Here is a 22,079-nt window from a genome sequence, read left to right as displayed (position 1 = left end):
AAGTTGTAGTGCACATAAACCAAGCTTTCTGCCTAGTTTTCATTGAGTCTGTTTCTTCTCACATTATGGATGAAGCTGTAGGTGCTCCAACACCTCTCTGCATAAGAAGTATTTACAACCCGTGAGAGGACATTTTTTGCCAATTTTGGCAAAAGTCTCTTGCCGCCATATGCTTCCCACCATGTGAGAGCATCAAATCTGTCTCTATCTTCCATTGCATGCAAAGAACCAAACAAACCAGTGCAACTGAAGTATCTTCCTAATTCAAGACACAAATTAGCACACTCCTCCTTGTCGGGGACCAACTTGTCTAATGCTTCCATATATCCTTTAGATACCTTTGGATCTGTATGGGATTTGATCCTAACCCTACCCCCAGGTGCTAGTTGGCCCAACCAAGATGGAGATTAGTATTTTGGCATAAAGATATATGCCAAGGCATGTAGTGGAATATTAAGTTTATTCTACAGTGCGCACACACAATTGTGAATCATTGTATACAAGTTGGGATCATTTTCCTGAAAAATATCTTTTATTTTCCCCAACATGCTATCCATCTGCCCATACACCTCCCCAATCACTGGTTTATCTGTATCTGCAAAAAAGAATCATGCTATAAATGGGCTTGGATAATTGCAAAACTTCCCTCACACGTGTGCAAAACAGACCATCAAGAGTGGTCTCCAATTGTTCAAAATGTTGGTTATCAACTGCGGTTGGAGGCCTGTCCTTTAATACCTGCCAGTGTTGACTTGATACCATGCTAGCCAATGACTTTCTTACCTTCAAAAGGTGCCTTAAGGTGAGGTAATAGCTAGCAAATCTAGTCTTCGCAATCTTCAATAGCTCCAATCTGGAGTGACTGTGGAAAAGCCCATGGGTATTGCTATGATTTGTAATAATTTTTATCATTTTTTTGCCTCTCTTGTACAAATCACCAATCCATTTGTATTGATGGTTTTTTTTCGTAATAATATTGTGCATCAAAGGGTTCATTGTGTGAACCAAACACCCAGACCAAAATATGTTGGGGTATTTATCCTTAATAATTGCTCCCGCTGCCTTACAATTAGTAGCATTATCAGTGATGACTTGGATGACATTGTATGGCCCAATACGTTCAACTGTTTCAAGTAATGGTTTTGCAATGTTGATGGCGATCTTGAACTTTTCTGAGTAATCATATGCTGAAAGGAAGATTGCACCATTAACAGACACAACAAGAACACTTATCAATGGCTTGCCATTTACATTTGTCCATCCATCAGATACAATGGACACCCGATGCTCATTCCAAGAATTTATCATTTTACTCAAAGAATGTGCTAAATGCACAAGTACAATGTAGGAGTGCAAATGCATCTTCTATAAAATGCCAAAGCGAAATCTACGATAAAATGAAGTAAAAAAGGATACAATAATATGACAACCTCATAAGCATGTATATAGCCAGACCATGTAGAAGGTTGAGTGAATAAATCCAGGGTTGGAGGTCAATGATGTCAAGAATGCTCGAGTTTGATAGCGTCAAGCAAGTGACAAAGTGGGTTATGTTGTTGCAAAATCTAACAGGCCTAGTGCGAAGCCTCACCAGACTTTATGGCAACAAGAGAAAGGGTTGCCACTTTCATCTCAATAGCCTTTCTCTTGCTCTTTAGTGGTGGTTGGCCACAAAGGAGGCTTCCCTAAATCAACTAAAGGATATTCTAATGTTATGGCTCATGGTGATGTATGAGAGGTCTATAATATGGTATAGAGTATCACCAAAGCCTAGATGTTCTATACCAAGGTTCAAATACTCTATGCCTAGACCTAAGATAAGGCTGCTATAAGTTAGGGTTTGATTGGTATGTAATGAGGAGTACAATGTCATACAATAACCATGGAAAAGGCCTTCTAAGGATTTTCAACAACAATGGGACAAAGGCCTTCAAATAGACACTAGAGTTATGGTAGGAAATTGATTTTTATGGCTGAAAACTACGCATAAATAGCAAAAAAGGGATAGTGTCATCCCTAAATAAGGAAGATTAACCATGCACTATGCTATTTTTTTCCTTTATATTATTTGTAGATGTGTTGTCGCCCAAATTGTACACCACACTGCGACAACGCTTAGGGCAGGGGCTGTCACTCTGATCCCAACCCTCTCTATTTAAGCTATCTCCCTAAAGTAGGCTAAGGGGGGTAGTCCCTATGGATGAGATGATGAGTTCGGGAGACATAGGTAAATGGCCTAGCAACTTGGTTAAGGATAATTGGCAAGTTTAATTATTTAGCACAACTTGATTAGATTTTAGGATTTTTAAGTGTGAGACTAGTGCCTTTACAAATTATTTACTTGCACAATATAGATTAAATTCCAAGTTACCGGATGAACAATTGCCGCTATGATGAAAAACTATCCTATATGAGATGCAACACTTAAAACTAAGTGAGATGTAGGCTCTTGGTTAATTTTAGTCATAATACCTATTTCAAGTGAGAACCCTCAATTCAACCATCTTGAAGCAAGTCGCGCAAGAAGGTTGTATAAAGAAACCTAAAGGAAGGAGGCTAAGGCCTCATTAACAATACCTCCCGTGGAGTTCTAACGAACCAAGTGCCTTCGTTCCTACAAGGGATTGCCCACAAGAGAACTGCAAGGTCACCTATATTAATGTTAGTGCAAGGGTCAAGCGTCGCAAGCCAATAGAGAGGGGTGGTCCTATCTTTCTATCGACCAAGGATATGCTTGGAGGTAAATTTTAAGATGCACCACTATTCCTAGAATGAAATGCAAGACGATTAGATTAGCTGATTAGATGAGATCAATCTTTTAGATCACAAATTGCAAGAATTACAAGATTGCCAACGAGAAGTGCTTAAGATGCTTTAAAAAGAGTGTGAGAAATAGATTTAGAATTACAAGCCCACTCACAATACCACAATGTTAGTGTACTTTAAACACAAGTATTACAAGAAATAGTCTCACAATTAGTATAACCAATGCTTCTTCAAATGACCTAGTACTCCACGATTAACAACTTTAGAACATTACAAACTTCTTTTAGTAACAATGCAAGATATCTCAAAAGCTTGTTATGTCAACAATACATAAAATGCTCTTATCACAATGACATCCCAACAACAAGACTTCCAATGTTTAGCCAGTTAATGCCAATTAACTTTATCTTTAGAACATTATCAATCTTGTTATGAGAGTTAATTTGAGAGCACAACTCACTTGTTACTTAAGTTATTCGCCAACAATGATCTTTATGATTAGAGAACATTAAACAACAATGATATGAAAGAAACTTAAATGCAACTATGGGATCGAGGATGTAACCAAACAATGATGTTATGCAAATGATGCAATATGCACTGTGAGAATGAGATGCAATCAGAGATCTTTTCACCACTTAGATCAACACAACATAAGATGCAAATGATCAAAGACAAGAGGGATAAACTCCTATAAGGCTAGAGATGAGTTATTATGATTTTAGAGCCTCTTTAGGTGTTCTTTTACCATTGCTGCAAATGTATATCAGACTTTAGAATAATTATATCAAACTTCCAAATTCATTTAGCACATCAATAATTGAGAGCATATAAATTTTATTAGCCTTTCATATTAAGTGTGCAATATTCTTAGGCTTATGTGAAAGTCCTTTAGAGCACTTTAGAAATGATTATATGAGATTATACCACTGTTGCAAGGTTATCTCAGATCTGAACATGAAAACAGTGAGGAGAATAACGGGGTAAGAGAGCAAACCCTAGGCCTAGAGGCTTTGCTTGATGCAGATATGGGCTTCTTGTATGCACTAGAATTCCTTCAAACACCTGCAACACAAATATTAGCTTGACAAATGATAGATCAGCCCTCTCAGGATTCAAGTTAGGGCTTCTAGGGCTGATTGGTGGATTAGTGAAGCTTCAAGGCTTTGGAATCCTTGCAAAACAAAATGTTAGCTTGAAAATCCAATGGATCAATTGCAAAATGATATGTAAATCCACTTGACACCCTTGCCAAACTTACCATGAGCCTGCAACCACAAATATTAGTGCCAAGACCACAAAAATGCCAAGAAAATACTGCAGCCTAGGGTTTCAAGGCCAAAATGGCCTACGGCTGCCAAGGAAAGGCCACAAATGCATGTGGCTAAGGCCTTAGAGGGCTGCCTCTAGGGTAACAAGCCTAATGAGGGTTGTGGCTAAGGGAAAATGAGCACTTAGGGGCTATGGCTAGCCTCCAAGAGGCCTCAGAACCCAACGACACCCCTGTAGACACAAGATTCGCCAGTGAGAACCACAAAAATAACTGAAAAGCCATTGAAAATACCTCAAAAGGCTAGTGACCCTCCACTTTTGGCTGAGCGTTGAGCAACTAGGGGTTGGAAGGGCAAGATCTAACCCTCTAGGGCCTAGATCAATCCTCTTTTCTTGAACGCTTTGGCAAAAATGGTTGGAAGACCCATCCAAATGGGCTAGAAGCCTCTCAAACCCTAACTGTCTAGGCTAGGTGAGGCTAATGGCTTCCCAAAATTAAAATCTCTTCAAATCCTTGAGCCAATGTACCTACAAAAATGATAAATAGAGAGCCAAGTACTTATTATATACAAAAAACCTCCAAAACCCCAATAGCTATACAAATAATAAAATGTTAGTATTTAAAAATACAATGGTTAGTGGAAAAAGAATTTCACAAATATTTACAAAATAAACTTTGCTCTCATTAGCATATTAAAACTTTATGGCACAAGTAAATAAATTTGAAGATAATGTGAAAATAATTTTAAATTTTTTTGCGAAGCCCTCTTGCATAAAATTTTCGTTAGTTCAAGACTAGGAGCCAAACAAGGGTGTGATCCCCTCACAGTCTGTGAACTTGGAGGCCAAGGGCTAGAGCAACTTGTATCTCAATGCATTTCGAATGATAGATTATTAAACAAAAGGGGTTCGATTCACACAAGAAATCTAGAGTCATGGAGATCCCTGCCAGATTTACTAGACCTAGAGTGTTTATTCTAACCCAACACCTAAAGCAAGAAAGAAAGATTTATTAATGTCCTCGGGTGACCACATAATTAGGTCAATGAGACTAAGAAAATACATCCGGTAAAAATGCAAGATATGGGGAGTGCAAATGTGACTCCATTATGACTCCAAAGCTAATAAGACTAAGATATGACAAATAGTGCCAACATGGAATAGAAGTACAAATAGAGAATGCATAAAGTCATATGAGATGACCAAATATGAGAAATGCAGAGTATGTTTGCTACTAGATTGCAATGCCACAGAAGGGGGGGAGGCTAAAGATGAAGCCAATGGGATCAACTTCCCCCGAATCTGATGGCCGATGGCGAGGGAGATGAGCAATGCAATCTCTCCTTGTCCAGGTCACCCAGAACCATCAGGGAATCCAACTGCCTGACCCTAGGGGGAGTAGATGAGTTGTTGCTACTAACATTTGACGTCGAAGAGAAGAAGGTTGCTAATCATTCTTTGTCTGTTGCGCTATGTCTGGGAGGAGGTCTGGTGTTGGAATTTCTAAGTCTATCTGTTAGAAATCCTTCCTGTACCTTCTGATTTATTTCTTCCTACTTGTTCTGTTAATTAACAAGTTATTTACCATATAAATACTGAAAATAAATACAAGTACAGTCTCAACACATATAGATCATCAACTGAAGGAAAAACAATCACACAAGTGACACCGTTATTTTTGGACTAATGTCCCAGGAAAGACCCAATGCGGGAAAACCAGTGTAGCTATCTGATGGTTTTATTATTAAGCAGTTTTAGAATACAATCTGGGTGCCAGAAATGGCTCACCCAACAGAGAATGCCCTCTGCAGTAGTACCTCTTAGTCAGAGACAAATATCAGCCCCAATCTGCGCCACGAAATCTCCTAGCATCAACCTCGAGGGTTTGCGTCAGCCTCTTTGGCCCAGTGTCAGCCTCTCGGGGCTCTACGTCAGGCTCTGGAACCTCTGTGTGTCCCATGTTGGCCCTCCTTAGGCTTTGCGCAACTCCTGGTTGCCTCTATGTGGCCTCTGGCTGCTTCTGCGTGGCCTCTAGCTGGCTCTACGTCAACCCTCTCCCGGCTTCTGCGCTGATGCTCCCGGTACTATCTCTGCCTCTTTGCTACTGCATTCACTGCCCCTCAGCTGCAACTCTAATCACTCCTTCGATTTCCTCAGCAAGCCCTGCCCCAGAAAATCGAATTCTTGATCAACTCGATGTGTTCTCCAAGTGACCCTCAAGCCTCCTCTTATACTTTTCCCATTGACATTTCAACGACTGAGATTAAGTCCCTAATCAACGGCTAAAATTAGATTTGACTTGATCCATGACTTTTGGACCATTTTAACTCAATTTTATATTAATTCACATTAATATTTTATTTTCCCTAAGTTTAGATTTGGGGACTCCATTAAAATTATTAGTTATTTTAATATCTCCCAAACTGGTTAGATTTTGTCCAAACCATTTCTGGGTATTGGAGATCTCATGTGCTTTAACCTCTCCACCAATTTTCGTGGCTAGAGCACATCCGATGCTACTCCAAATCAACACTTCCTCTTAGAGAGGATTGTGCTCTCGTAATACTCCTCATTGAGCGTCACCCTGATTATCCGGCATCGGTCCCTGTGCTAATGCTAGGCTTGCTCCCCAACATCCTCTGCACTACTACATCATGTACTGCTACCCATGGCGCTGCCACTGCCACTGCTGCATCTATATGACAACTCCCTCTGCATCCGTGCTGCTGCCCATGGCCCTGCTATTGCCACTGCTGCATCTGCATTGCAATCCCTCTCATCATGGTGCATCGTGCTGCCCATAGCACTGCCACTGCTAACTGCTGCACTATAACTCAGTTATTGACAAGTAAGTAACTGATCTCCCAACTCTGACATCTCCGTCAGGCTAGAAACACTCCCTATGCTGAAGCTTGCTCTGTCACTGACAAGTGGTCCCTCTTTGACCTCTGCGCTGTTGCAATAACTCTGCGCATCTCACACTGCTGTCTCACGCTGTCTTGGGACTCCTGCACTGTAGCTCCCTCTGTCACTTCATCTGCATCCGTCTCTACCGACATCCGCTAGTCTTGCTACTCCTCTTCGAGGCTCCCATAGCAATGTATAATCCAAGAGGTTGGGTACCTCGAGGATCCTGCCCCTCACCATCTGTAGTTTGTCTGACTACAACTTGATGTCTCCCCACTTCCTCTCAAGTGGCATGTGAGCACTCATGGCATAGTCATCATCTGTCTCCACTTCTTTCTCTGCCCTTGCTGTCGCAACCTTGGTTTCATAAGCCTCTCCCTTGCTCTTCTTCCTCAGACACTGGCTCGGATAGTGACCTAGTTCCCCACAGTGGAAGCATTTGACCATGGAGAGGCCCTTCTTCCATTTCTCCTGCTTTCCCTCAGATGCTAGGGCAGCATCTTCCTCTTCCTCCTTCTTGATTCTGACCCCCTTGCGTCTGCTTCTCTCCTTGGTTAGCCTTCTGATCTCTTCTTGACGAAGAGCCACCTAGAGTTCCTCCCAATCTGGAAGGGTTGACCTGCCCAGTATACTCTGGATAAATACCTCCCAATCCTCTGAGACTACGTTCAATGCGGTCCTCACCAACATCTCCTCATCTGGCGTGGCCCCTATGGAAGTCAGCTGATCTCAGATCTCCTTCAATTGATCGAGGAAGGTGTCTATCTATTCTCCCTTCTGCATCTGGTATGACCGTAACTGATTTTCTAGTAGCGTCTTCCTCTGCACGGAAGTATGCTGATACAATTTTGTTAGGGTCTCCCACATCGCATTTGTTGTGTCCTTTTCGGCAATAGGTGGTACTACATGGTCTTTGATCCCGTCAAGGATGATGCTCTTGGCCCTCACCATTGCCTCCTAGTACTTTTCATTCTCATCCGGGTCAACTGGGATCACTATCGTGTTCAAGGAGAAGTGCTTGAGATGATTCCTATCTAGAACGGACAAGATCTTGGCCTTCCAGACTACGAAGTTTGAGGCTTTGTCCAATCTGTCCTAATCTCTTACCCCATTCACTACCATTTCACCACTCCTCTTTCGACTCTTCCGAGTCTCTCTACTTCCCTCCTAGAAGATCTCGGTGTGACTCCCTCTGAGCCTCGGTTTCCCTAATGGAAACCCCTCTGCCAATGTCGAGATGCCCCCACTCCGATTGTTAGTGCAGCTGCACCACTGATCCGGATTTCTTGGCTAGAAATCCTCGGCAGCAACTCCCTCCTCCTTGGTCTTGCCCTGTTAGGTACCGTTCTGACCACAGTGCCCCACCAACTTCACTCGACAACTTACCCACAACCTCCTATGCCCCAACAAACTGAAGGTTAGAGCCTCTAGACTCTGCGCAATCCCGACACCAACAAAATCTGCACCTCCTGGCCATGGGTGTTAATCCTTCCTCACTGAGAAAGATGACTTGGCACTGCGTAGGTCAGGTCTGCTCCTCTCTGCCACTGCGCTGATCCTCTCCCTGGCTCGAATTGATGATGCAGGCACTGCGTCACCCCTTGCTGCTTTTCCGCTAGGAACAACTTTTGTCACTCGAGACAGTTGTTTATGCTGTTGCTGCTCTACTCTGCTGGTGCCCTCAGTTATCATGTGATTTGCAACCACACTCCGATACCATGTTGGACTTTCTAAGTCTATCTGTTAGAAATCCTTCCTGTACCTTTTGATTTATTTATTTCTATTTGTTATGTTAATTAACAAGTTATTTACCATGTAAATACTGAAAATAAATAAAAGTATAGTCTCAACAAATACAAATCATCAACTGAAGGAAAAACAAGCACACAAGTGACACCGTTATTTTTGGAATAATGTCCCCAGAAAAACCCAATGCAGGAAAACTGTGCAGCTATCTGAGGGTTTTATTATTAAGCAGTTTGAAAATACAATTTGGGTGCCAGAAATGGCTCACCCAACAAAGAATGCCCTCGGCAGTAGTACCTCTCAGTCGGAGATAGATATTGGCCCCAATCCGCCCCATGAAATCTCCTAGCGTCAACCTCAAGGGTCTATGTCATCCTCTCTGGCCCACCATCAGCCTCTCTGGCCCAGCGTCAGCCTCTCAGGGCTCAGCGTCAGCCCCTGGAATCTCCATGTGTCCCACGCTGTCCCTTCTCAAGCTTTACGCAACTCCTGGTTGCCTCTGCGTGGCCTTTGGCTGCTTCTACGTGGCCTTTGGTGGCCTCTAGCTGGCTCTGCGTCAACCCTCTCCCAGCGTCTGCACTGATGCTTTCGGTACTATCTTTGCCTCTCTGCTACTGCATTCATTGCCCCTCTGCTGCAACTTTGATCATTCCTTCGATTTCCTTAGCAAGCCCTACCCCAGAAAATTGAATTCTTGATCAACTCGGTGTGTTCTCCAAGTGACCCTCAAGCCTCTTATACTTTTCTCGTTGACATTTCAATGACCAAGATTAAGTCCCTAATCAACTGCTAAGATTAGATCTGGCTTGATCCATGACTTTTGGATCATTCTAACTAGGTTTTATATTAATTCACATTAATATTTTATTTTCCCTAAGTTTAGACTTAGGGATTCCATTAAAAATATTAATTATTTTAATATCTCCCAAACTGGTTAGATTTTGCCCAAACCATTTCTGGGTATTGGAGATCTCATGTGCTTTAGCCTCTCCACCAATTTCGTGGCTAGAGCACATTCGATGCTACCCCAAATCAACATTTGGCGGGCGGGAGGCGCCCTGTGTTGCCTTTGCCTCGAGGCATTATGTTTGACTCTCTGAGGGTTGGTCGATTGAAGCATGGTATGTCTTTTGTGGCTTGATCTTGAATGTACTTGCCTATCTCGGACTGGGGGGGTTGTAGAGAACCTCGAGGTCTCACCATTCTCCCATTCGTTGCAAACTGAGACTCATCCTGTCGTTTGTTGTTTCGACCGGATAAAACAACATGGAAGTAAGAGGTAATAGTTCTAGAAACCTCGGGGTGATTTAATGTGTGTAATAGTTCAAATCTGTATGTAAAGATCTCCTTGATAAAAAAGGCTAGGCATCTCCGGTCCTGGTAATGGAAAATAGTAGAGAGGGAGCCCCTGGAGTCCCTATAGAGACAATGGAAATGTCCTCTGATCTCATAGTAAACAGGGCACCCGAAGATGAGGTGCCACTCAGTCTCTGGTTCCAGAAGATGGCACACCTGGAAAATTCTGTCCGACCGGGGAATATGATGGTCAGTCTCAACTCTAAGGCGATGCGAGCCAACACGAAGCTGCCCCAGGGGTATCCTAAGAGAGTGCATCCAATGACGGTGCAGGTAGGGGGGTCGGATGATAAGGCCATCTTGCAACCTTAAGAAGTGCTTCAAAGAGAAAAACATCTTCGGACCAAGGTCGGTAGGAGGGGAAATCCATCAGACTTGAGTGTATAGCCAATAGATATCCTCTCTGATAGACTGGTTCAACACTTGTTTAGTTGGTAGAAGACGACTCAGCGCATTGAGAGAGAATTTGAATGGGGGAAGGCGCTCTGGGGAAATGGCCACAGACTGGAGGAGTTGGTATGCCTCCAAGAATCACCCATGTGTACGACCTGTAGACTGGTCTTAAGCGAGGGCCTCCGAGGAGCAACGTGCTAGGTATGGGTACGTTCTCTCCCTGCCATCGAGTCCAGGAGAGATCTAACTTTGTGGAGGAAAGAGACTAGGCGGAAAATGAACTCAAGGCAGAATGGATGGACACTGAACTCTACTTGGATAATAGGTTGCGAAACTGTATGTTTGCATCTTATGATGCGTCTGAGAAGTAAGGTCTGGATTCTCTCCATTTGAGCCCAATCTGTCTGTACCAAGCTTGGCCCCAGACCTCAAAGCCATAAGGGACCATAGGTCGAATAATTGCGTCCATGAGGTGGAGTTTGGACGGGACATCTTGAAACTGACTTTGAAAGCACTGCCTTTTGATAAGGGCAAGGGAGCCATACCCTTTGTTGAGTTGGGTTTGGAGGGCTTGCCTCATCCCAAAACGAGGCCCTGTGAACTGCACTCCCAGGTAAATGTAAGATGAGGTGATCTCAATCTCTTCTCCCTGAAAATAAAAATGCAGGTCTGTAAGGGATCTCTTTGATGCATTGAAGATCATAACCTTGGTTTTACCTAGGTTGACCTTCAACTGTCAAAGGTCGCAAAAATCGACTAAGGCATCCAGTTGCCTCTGCAGGCCCTCAAGGGTAGAGGCCAATAAAACCAAGTCATCAACAAAAAGGAGTAGAGAAATCAACAACTGTTGGAGAAGGCAACCGTGCCCTTCCTGAGTGTTCTCCTGGAGGAAGGACTCCAACTCATCGATATAAATCCCAAAAAGGGTAGGTGATAGAGGGAAACCTTGCTTCACACCAATGGTACTCTGAATGAAATCTGACAGGCTGTGAGCCAACTTCAAGTGTCCAATAACAGACTCATACAATCTCATGATGCCTGCCAAGAGAGTCTCAGAAATCTTAATGTCACAGAGTCTCTGGAAAAGCTCCTCCCTTGGCACTGTTTCGAATGCTTTCCAGAAGTCAACAAAGCAGTGGTAGACTCTCAAAGAACGATGACGGGCATCCTCAATGATGGCTCAAAGTGTCAATATGTGGCCAATCCTCTGGTGGTTTGGATGGAAACCCGCTTGCCGCCCTGGATCTAAGATTTTGTTGTTCTAGTTTGGTGGAAAGCCACTAATGTAAAATTGTGGCGTAAATTTTAGAGAATGTGTGACCTACCATAATAGTTCAGTAGTTATTTGGATTAGAAATACTTCCCGACTTGTGGATAGGGTGGATGATGTGTTTGTTCCAAGCAGGGGGAAAGCTTGAGCAGACCACATGGTTAAAATGATCGACAAGATAGGACTCAAGGGGCTTACTACCATGGTTTAGGAATTTTACTTGAAGGCCTTCTTCATCAACAACTTTGCTAGAATGGAATTTTACTTGAAGGCCTTCTTCATCAACAACTTTGCTAGAATTCAAAGCTTTCACTGCTCTCCTGATTTCCAGTTCGGTAAAAAGGTGGCATGAGGGGGGCGGGGAGGAGACGTGGATTGGGGGTTGTCTAGGAATGTCATAGAGGGAGGTATTATGTGAAAATAAGGCCATGGAGTCCAATTCAAGGGGATGGTTCGATGCCTAGGGAAGAGGGTACGCCAAAAGGCCTTGGAGTAGCAGCGAAGGGCCCCATGCAAAGCTCCCATCTCCTTTGGGAGAGAAATATACGTTTTTTATGGCGAATGAGTTTACAATAAACTATCTGGAGAGAAGGGGAGGTAGAGGTATCCTGTGTGAGGGCAATGGGAAGTTGTTTGTGGAAGGCTTTGCAATCCTCATCATGCCATCGATTCATGGGACAGGAGCCAAGAGTGGGCTAATGTGTGTTCTTGTGAGTCGAGTGGGGATAGGAGTCTGAGGCGGCTTTCACAATGGCCTTGGAGAGTAACTCATATTTTGCTGTGGCAGTATCCAAGGCTTTAAAGTGGGAGATGGGAGGGAGCGTTTCCTCGAGACTAGTAGCATAGAAAGGGGCAAAATCCCTATCGAGAAGGAAAGGTTGTATGGGGGGGGGGTAGTGAGGTGTTTTGGGAGATGGTGGAGGTTGTTGATTTGGGGTAGCATCAAATGTGCTCTAGGCCTCAAATTTTGCAGGGAGGCTTGGGCACATGCATTCCAAAGAACCCAGAACCGTTTTGGAAAATTCCACACAAAAACGATTTTATTAAAATAGTTAATATTTTTAATGGGGTTCCTAAGTCTAAACTTGGGAAAATTAAAATATTAGTGGGTATTAATCTAATTGTGGGTGAATCTTCTAGAAAAAGACAGAGATCAAGTCAAAACGATTTGAGCCTTTCATTAGGAGTTAGTCTATGCCATTGGTTGTCCAATAGGAAGATATAAGAAGGGGCTTGAGGGTCATTTGGAAAATACACCAGAGGCAGATACTCAGTTACCCGAGTAAGATCGATTTTCTCACTGATCAAAGTTCGGCAAGAGAAAATCGATTCAGAGGGGGAGTTGCAGGTGAGACAGAGAGAGATGGCATCAACACATACAGAGAGTGCAAGGCAGCAAGACACAGAGAAGGAATAGGGTGATGCAGAAAGAGGCAGCATAGAGGCAGTTTGAGGTAGGGCTTGTGTGGGCAGCTTGACACTGAGCTTGAGAGAGCAGTTTGACGTATAGAGGATCAAAAGGATTTTGGGGAAGAAGTGCTTCATCTGGTGTAGACCTTGGTCAAGAAGTGTTTGTAAAATTTCTCATTCCTATTTTGTTGGCTATAATTTGTACAAGAGAATTCGCTGAAGAATAATAAAACCCTCATCTGCTACACCGGTTTTCCCACATTGGGTTTTTCCAGGGAAGGTTGTCCAAAAATCACTGTGTCTTTGTGATTATATTTGTGCCAACATATTTCCTTACATTTACTTTCTACACTGTTTTAATTGTGAAGGTTGCAGTAGAATATATTTCGATATTTGCCATCAATACTGTAGATTACTTATTTATGAGGTAATAAGTAGAAGAAATAATATTAATCATTGTAGTAGGATTTATATTTAGAAATTTTCACATGGTATTAGAGCTATAGGGAAGCAGAAGAGAAAAGCCGGAAGACCCAACAGTGAAAGGAGAAGGGAATTGCAAATTCCTGCAGGGGCAGAAATTCGAATCTCCCAGAGGATTGCGCAGTTCAAGTGAAGGAGTTTGGATTTCGTGGGAAAACTCTCTCTGAGTGATTCGACAAAGAGGTAAGTCTTTTCAATCGAAATTTATCAGTAGTAGAAGGTACAATGCATCAGAAGATTCAGCAAGGAGGGTTGTCTCAGGAGGGATGCAGTTTTCCATGCAGTAGTCGCTGGGACAGATTAGCGTCAAAAATTGGCACAATATGGATACTCATAGTGTCTCAGACTTATCTACCAGATTAGACGAAGAATTCACATGCCTAGAAAATTCAGCATCAGTAGATATTTGGTACATTGATAGTGGGGCTTCCACTCATATGAATGGAGTACGAGAAAATTTACCAAGCTATTAAGAAGAACAAATGGACTTCCAAATAACTATGGGAAATAGAACAAAATGTACTCCAGTAGGGAGAGGCACCATAATTTTTCAGACGGAAGCAAGGACCAACATCCGAGCCACCAATGTTCTACATGTGCTAGGATTAGGAATGAACTTACTATCAGTGTCCCAGTTACAGGACAAGGGATATGATGTATATTTCATAGGAAAGAAGGTATACGTCAAGCATCCAAGCTGGAAGAAGAAAAACAAATTGGGGTTCGAATCAACAATTTGTATAGGTTGCAGCTCGAATCACCAATGGCACTGATAGGCAACAACTGTAATGGTGAGAAGGAGCGAAATGAATTATGGCACTAGCGAATGGGGCACTTACATCATGGAGCACTAAGGATGCTCAGAGAGACTGTTACAGGGGTAGCAGTCCTTAGTAGTGAACATGATGACTTGTGTAGAGGATGTGTGCTAGGAAAGTACGCTAAAGCAGCTTTTTCCAGAAACAACAATAGAGCAGAATGTGTATTAGGATTAATATACAAATATTTGTGGTCCTATGTCCACAAGGGCTTTTAGTGGTGGCGAATACTTTGTCACCTTTATCGATGATCACTCCAGAAAAATATGGATCTATTTCTTAAAGACCAAGGATGAGGTATTTGATCGTTTCCGAGAGTTTAAGGCTCTTGTTGAAATTATGACGGGGAAAAAGATAAAGGTATTGTGTTCAGATAATGGTGGAGAATATATAGACAAAGACTTCACAGATTTCTGTGCAAAGGAGGGCATCAAAAGAGAGTGGACAACTCCATATAATCCAAAGCGGAATGGAGTAGTAGAACGGAAGAACAGAACTATTGTTGGGGCAGCCAAAGCTATGTTGTGTGATCAAGATCTACCTAGGTATCTATGGGAAGAAGCTTGCAACACAACAATATATATCCATTATAGAACTCCTCATAGAGCATTCGGGAAGAGAAAGCACGAAGGAGTTTTCACAGGGATGAAGGCGGAAGTCAGTCATCTCCGGATATTCAGAAGTGTGACTTATTGTCACATTCTAGACGAGAAGCGCAGTGAACTGGATCAGACTGCAGAAAAAAGGTATCTCGTAGGATACAAGAAGACCTCAAAGGCATATAGAATCTACATTCCGGTAGCAGGAATATTGTAGTAAGACGGGATGCAAAGTTCATGGAAGATAGAGCTATCAGGAAATCTTGTGAGATGCCTGCAAAAGATCAGTCAGGAGATGTCCCGTTAGTCCAAGAGCAGTAGGGGCAGCAAGAAGGACAGGCAGGAGGGCATACACCTGGATCGAGTACAATGACCAACATCAGTATCTCCTCAGAAGGAGGAAATGCAAATGATTCTCAATAGACGAAACGACAGGATCAGGACGAAGAGTTGGTTGAGCCTCCCACCACCAGTGGTAGAACTAGGAGAGAAGTACGACATACACCGAGGGACGCAGAGGAGTTTGTTGCAGCTCCTAAAGTCGAGAAAAGGCAATGTAGACAACCAGATAGATACCGAGCATTGGTTGCTCAGGTTGAAGAACCCTCTAGCTTTCAGGAAGCTGTTCAACACCAAGTATGGGTTGATGCCATAGTGGAAGAATACAACTCCATCATGACGAATGATGTCTGGGAAGTTGTACCTAGACTAGAAGATAGATCAGTTGTAGGATCACGATGGATCTGCAAGATCAACTATGCTACAGACGACAACATCGAAAAGTACAAGGCAAGGTTCGTGGCAAAGGGGTATGCTCAGAAAGAAGGAATAGATGCACTATTTTCTGGGGTTGGAAGTTTGGGCAGAAGAATGGGGAGGTCTTCCTTGGACAAGGAAGGTACACTACAGAATTTCTGAAGAGATTCAAAATGCAGGATTGCTGACCCATGGCTACTCCCATGATCACCAACTGGAAGAAAATAGATGCATCAGAAGGCAAAGAAGTAGATCCCACCTTATACAGGTAGCTCATTTGATCGCTTATGTATCTGGTCAACACTAGGCCATACATTTGTTTTGCTGTCAACACTCTTAGTCAGTTCATGGTGGAACAAAAAAGGGTGCATTGGGCAGCAACAAGACACATTTTTAGGTATGTACGTGGAACAATCGGATATGGGTTGAAGTACTCCAGAGTGGAGGAGGTCAGTTTGAATTGGTTCACTGATGCAGATTGGGCAGGTAATTCAATAGACCGTAAAAGTACCTCAAGGTACTGCTTCAGTGTTCGATCAGGGATGATATCTTGGTGCAAGAAGAAGCAAAAATCGGTAGCACTGAGTTCAAAAGAAGCAAAATATATGGCAGCCAGCACAGTTACTTGCGAAGAAGCAATATGGCTCAAAAAATTGCTTGTGAACTTATTCAAAAAAAGGATGGAAGCTAATCAGAGTTGTATCAAGCTCTCTGAGAATCCAGTATTTCATGATCGGTCGAAACACCGTTGTCACTTTATCAGACACTGTGTTCAGTGTGGGGCAGTGTTATGTAAAAAATTAGTTAATTTTAGGTTTATTGTTTAATTTTAGGTTTAGTTAAACGAAAGGGCACGATCATAAGATCATGCCCTTTCCCAAAGGATGCCCATGGCGGTATATAAGCCAGGCAACCCATTGTAAACAATCATCATCCATAATTTCATCTCTTTAATAAAATATTTATATATAATTTCTGCGTATCTTAAAGTTCTCTGCATCAGGCAGTATAACTACACTATGTCCCCACAAGAGAGCAGGTGGCCGATATACTCACAAAGGCCCTCGGAAGAGCTAAGTTCACTTAGTTCAGAGAGCAGATGGGTATGGTTGAAAATCTGTTTCAGTAGCAGCAACAGTTTGCAGTGTAGGGACAGTTGGCAGTGGCAGTGCCAACAACAACATAGATGCAGACATTCAGAGGGAGTTGTAGTACAAATGTAGCATTTGCAGTGGCAGTGTCAAAGGCAACAATACAGTTGCATCAACAACGCAGTAGTTGGTGGACAGTATGTCAGACAGCAGCAGCGCAGAGGACGATGCTTTGGAGACAGAGCAGTATTTGCTAGAGAACATTCCTTGCTAAGAGGGAGTGTTGATTAACTTTGCCAACAAGCATTATATTTGAAATGTCACTGTTCATGGGGGATAGGATGATGGACCCACGATTATTTGGTCGGAAGAAATAGCGGCGGAGGAATACGACAGAGAAAACAAGGGAAGAACAAAGCATTCGGGAGAGTCGACAGGGAGACAACTGGGGAATGAGATTCTGGCGAAGGCAAGTGACAGACAGACTATAGGTCAGTGGACTGGGCAAAAGTATGTCCAGGTAGTGACAAGGGGTGTCAACAACAGATGAATGGGGCGGAAGCACAACGCAGGGACAATGGAAGACGGGGGAATAATACTGTGGACTACAGGACAGAGGGCGGAAAGACAAGGTGACAGAAACAAGGGAGCGTGCACAGGTAATTGGGCAATGATGGAATGACAGCAGAACAGTGAGCGAATGGACAGGGAGCAGAGATGTTGAGGTCGAGGAGAAGCGATCGAATGGCGGATGGGAGAACTGTGCAGCAACTTGCCAGAGGACTGCGAGGCTCTGATACCAGATGGAGGCTGGAGCATATAAACTCAGTTTTGACAGAAAATGCTATACATATATTTATTAATACTTGAATGATTGGATGGATTTTACATAGAGGGCCCCTGGCTTATATATAGCCTAGGGTGCCTTTTCATGGAAGGGCATGATCTTCTGATCGTGCCCTTTCCCTTAATTAACTTAGTCACATAAAATCATTTTACAATTTTTACGTAACATCAAAGCCCTCAACCAGTCCTTTTTGTCATTGAATCATTTTTTGAAAAGAAGGCAATGGATGAAAAAATGTCATGCATACCAATTCCGTCCCATACTAGAATGTTTATTATAGGATAGGTGTGTATTATGGAAACAGTTTACTTTTCTTTTGCTATTAATGGCTAAAATACTCGTAAAATAACCCTCATGGGCTTCCACTCTCTTATTTGGATGGCTAAGCCATCCTGGTAAAATGAAACTTACGGGCTTCGTCTCTCTTATTACTGGTGCTTAAATGTTTATTTTTATTTCCTTTTTTTGGGAGGGGGGCTGTCATACCACTTTGTTTTTGAAATGCTACATATATTACTAGATAGAAAAAAGTACATCACGGGTCATACTATTTGTAATAATTTTGCTTCTCAATAATTGGTTAATTTAATGGTTCCAAGGGAATTTCAGTCTTTTATGTTAGAGGACAGTGTTGTAGTCAATGAATTTTTTATACTGTACAGAGTTATGGTCTTACTAGTTCACTGCCATTTTCAACCTCATTGGAATCCTGCACTTTTATGTAAGATGCATGACAGGTTTTTCTCCCTTACTGGAATTTAATCTAGTTGGAAGGATACTGTGCTGGAAAGTGGTTGGCAGCAAATTAAGCATTAGAAAGAACCTTAACTGAGTAGCTATGCTAAAAATTCATGCTATCATAGTCCTAGTTGCGTGCAAGTGATAATGCCTTTTAACAATTCTCTATTTGAAATATTTGTCTGGTCAATGACGAAATATGTGGTTGTGATGGTAAATATTGTTGGGTACTTTCTGCATTATTTTTCTGTTGCCAACAATTTCTGTTCTGCAAGTGACACTCAATTGTTCTTGTTGTCTAGGGACAAACAATAGGGCAACAGGTCACTATCCATTATTCTAATCAGCAAATACATGGATACAATTCAGGGGCAACTATGCCAATGAATACTAATTTTCCAGCTGAGCAGAGATCGCTGGTTGAGCCTGGCTTCATTCCTTACAGGTCTCCTGAAACAGAGAAAAATGCTGAAGCCCCTGTGGATGATAAATTGGACAAAAACAATGATATGCAATAGTGATGTCTACTTTCGACCATCCATGTTTTACTCGATGTTAAGAGGAGAGGCTGGACATAGTGACATCGTGTTGTTCAAATGCTTACACATGGAAACTTTATGGGAAGGTGTACACTCTTGCCACCTGTGATTTTTGAAGAAGCTTCAAGAAGGAATTATGGTGCCTTTTTCGCTGGGAAAAAGATGCAGGATGGCTATGATCTGAAAATACATTAGGGTCGGATTTCTTCATCCAACATGGAATTGTTCTATTAGGGTTCAAAATTGATTGGCACCTGCTTCTATAAGTGGAAAGAAAAATTTTAATGGGATAAAATTCTATTGTCAGATGGAGTTAGTAATTCTGCTTTTTCTTGCTATCCCAAGAAGGCTTGCTGCCACTATCAGTGTGCAGATGTCAGAAGAGGATGTGATAAACATGACTTCGCAAGCATACATGTGGTCGTTAATCAATAGTAATTGGGTAATTCCTTGATTACAAGTTGAAATGTGGTGATAACTGTGCGATACTATATAGCATTGTATTTAACATTTCGATTTTATAATGAAGTTTGTGAAGTTACTGTATAATTTTACACATGATGTCAGTATCAGCCATTGCACTATATTGTCTTGTGGGGGTGGTTATGAGCATCATTTAATCAAATACAACATAGGCTTCGTATGCTGTGGACTATGCAGTTTAATCATATGGCACGTATTTGAAAGATATTTTCACCTTTCTTATATCGAACTTTGTAAAGTCACTGTATCCATATTCATATATGAGATGAGGATTAACCATTGCGCTAGATAGTCTTTTATGAGTAATGTTATTGCACTCTAGTTAATCAAATGGAGCATGAATATTCTATATCATGAATAGTATAGTTTTATTTGCATGGATAAAAAAGAAACTGGGCCACCCATTCTAAATGGATTTGAATTATTCTTCAAGACTACAATGGCCTTCTCACCGTAAGTTATTTGTCGATATCCATAATCTGTAATTCTATGATATTTATTTGAAAAGTCACACTCCATTTATATGTTTACCCATCTAGCTTACCCTCCAACTGACATCTATGACGATTATGGTATGCACGGCATGAACCCTCAATTATGATCATGGGCCTACAATGCCTAAGAGCATACATGACACGGTCCCCTCTAGTTTTCATGGCACAAAAACCAGTCCAATGATACACAGATGACCTTAAAACTTGTCACAATTATTTGACATGGGTCTGTAGTATGTACTAGCAAGTTGTACTAGTCGTTATTATCAGAATTCTAGGTTGGGTTTGGAATAATGGATGATGCCAAAATGGAAAATATGCAGTAAGAATGTCTACAGGTTTCAATCTCCACCTTTTGCTATGAATGTGTGCAGGTTCGAACCTTTACCTTTCTTATTCCAGTACACTTCCCTAACATTGTGCTGGGATAAAAACTCATACAAAGTTGTATCACGTTTAATTTGTTGAAAAATAGAGAAGGAAACTGCAGTTTAGCTGCTGAATGTCCATATCTAGATATGAATCTGACCTATTCATGCTAAAATTACTGTACTGTGCCATTGGGGATCATGTCTTCTTCTTTTCCCCGTCTTAGTTTTCTTTAAGTCTGCTATATGAAATTGATGGTAATACCAGGTAAGGATGGACCCTGTAATGATTTTTCTTTTTTTGGAAAGCATGTCTTATATTTGTAGAAAATATTAAAAAACAGTAGAGAAAAAAGTCGAGATCAAAAACTCTTATCAAAATATAAGAGCTTATAAAAATAAGCAATGGGATCTAAACATTGGGCATCTTTTATCACTAGTGTCTTTGGCCAAACGCTGATGGCATACCTTATCCCTCTACAGAACATAAGCATAGAATGAGCTATCCTCATGGTGAAAAACATAAATCTTCCATAGATTGAATAATGCCAAACTCTGTAAGCACTGCCATATCCCAAAGAGGGCAATACGAACTAGAGATTGACAATCTCCAAACGATGTAAAACACCAATGAACCTTTCCTTGAAGCAGACCTGAACATTGATCATCTATATATCTCCAACAGTGTTCGACAAACTAAGACTCACAAAAGATAGGTAGGACACTGGTCATCAGAAAGGATGGTGGAGAGGGAGGCCTTCCATAGGTTCCATGGGATGTGTGTTTCTTTTGGCCGAGTGGTGTGGTGTTTAGAGGGCTCAGTGCCTTGGAAGCGCTTGTATCAGCATCTTCTATGATTAGCGCAGGATTCGACACTGGAAGCTTATCAAGAGAAAGAACAGTTGCAATTAATAATAGTGAAATATGAACTTTTATAGTTCTGCTTAGGTCACTGTGCCAATATTGACATTCAACTGCTCTAGAGATTGAGTTCTTTATGGAAGAAATCCAATATATGTGTGGCAATTTTCAAGCTTATTATATGTTGATAGGGAACTTCAACGCAGTGGGTTTTCCATATGTGGTCCTAGAGAAATGAATGTCCGTGGTGTGGAAGTACATTTTTTAATCACCGAGTGCACCTTGAATTGTAGGGAAAATATTTCTTCCATATCCGATTTGAAGACAACAATAATATATGGAATGTTTAAAGTGGATTTTCTATTTAGAAATAGTGGCTTATTTCTGCTATGTTTGATGTCGATGTTTTCCCAAAATCACTATGGGCATTGAAGGCGCCAGTATGGATTAGACTATGCTGCTTACCAGATCCTCTCATAGTGCAGGAAATGCCAAAATATACATGGGACGTGCCCATTTAGTGAATTGGGGATTAGGGTAAACAACTAATTTTTTCAAGGAGATTCGTAGGTAATGTCCAGTGTGAGGAGCGAGAAGCCACTCACCCAAACCATAGAGAGGGTGAGTGAGAAGCCACTCACTCGACCAGAGACTCTCCTCTCCACATTGGAGTGGGCACTAATGCATTAAAGGAAAGATGAAGAGCTGTAAATTAAGCTACTAACACACTATCATTGACATAATAACCTTAAATTTAATGTACTAGCTTAACCTATCTTTAATATAATGATTGATTGGTTGTGCGGTGAGTATGCTCACTTGCCTGGTCTTCCACCTCCCCTTCTAGACATGTTCTAGACATGTTGTGTTGGTGCATGTGTG

At 41.8% G+C, this 22,079-nt stretch overlaps 1 protein-coding gene across 1 annotated transcript in view; it reads left to right on the top strand.

Annotated features, from left to right (window-relative positions):
- Window positions 1-19,659, top strand: part of EMB2765 (P-loop containing nucleoside triphosphate hydrolases superfamily protein) — a 278,516-nt gene extending 258,857 nt beyond the window's left edge. Inside the window, exon 15 of the mRNA XM_089391649.1 lies at window positions 18,755-19,659. Within this exon, the coding sequence (XP_089247775.1) occupies window positions 18,755-18,970 (216 nt within the window). The 3' untranslated portion in view covers window positions 18,971-19,659. The remainder of the gene's footprint in view (window positions 1-18,754) is intronic.
- The last annotated feature ends 2,420 nt before the right edge of the window (window positions 19,660-22,079 follow it).

This window comes from Pinus tabuliformis, chromosome 1_1 (genome assembly GCF_031772625.1).
Source record: "Pinus tabuliformis cultivar Carrire ecotype Pingquan chromosome 1_1, CPIR1, whole genome shotgun sequence".
Classification (NCBI taxonomy): domain Eukaryota; kingdom Viridiplantae; phylum Streptophyta; class Pinopsida; order Pinales; family Pinaceae; genus Pinus; species Pinus tabuliformis.
Note: the sequence above shows the minus strand (reverse complement) of the source record. Positions and strands in the feature narration are given on the sequence as shown.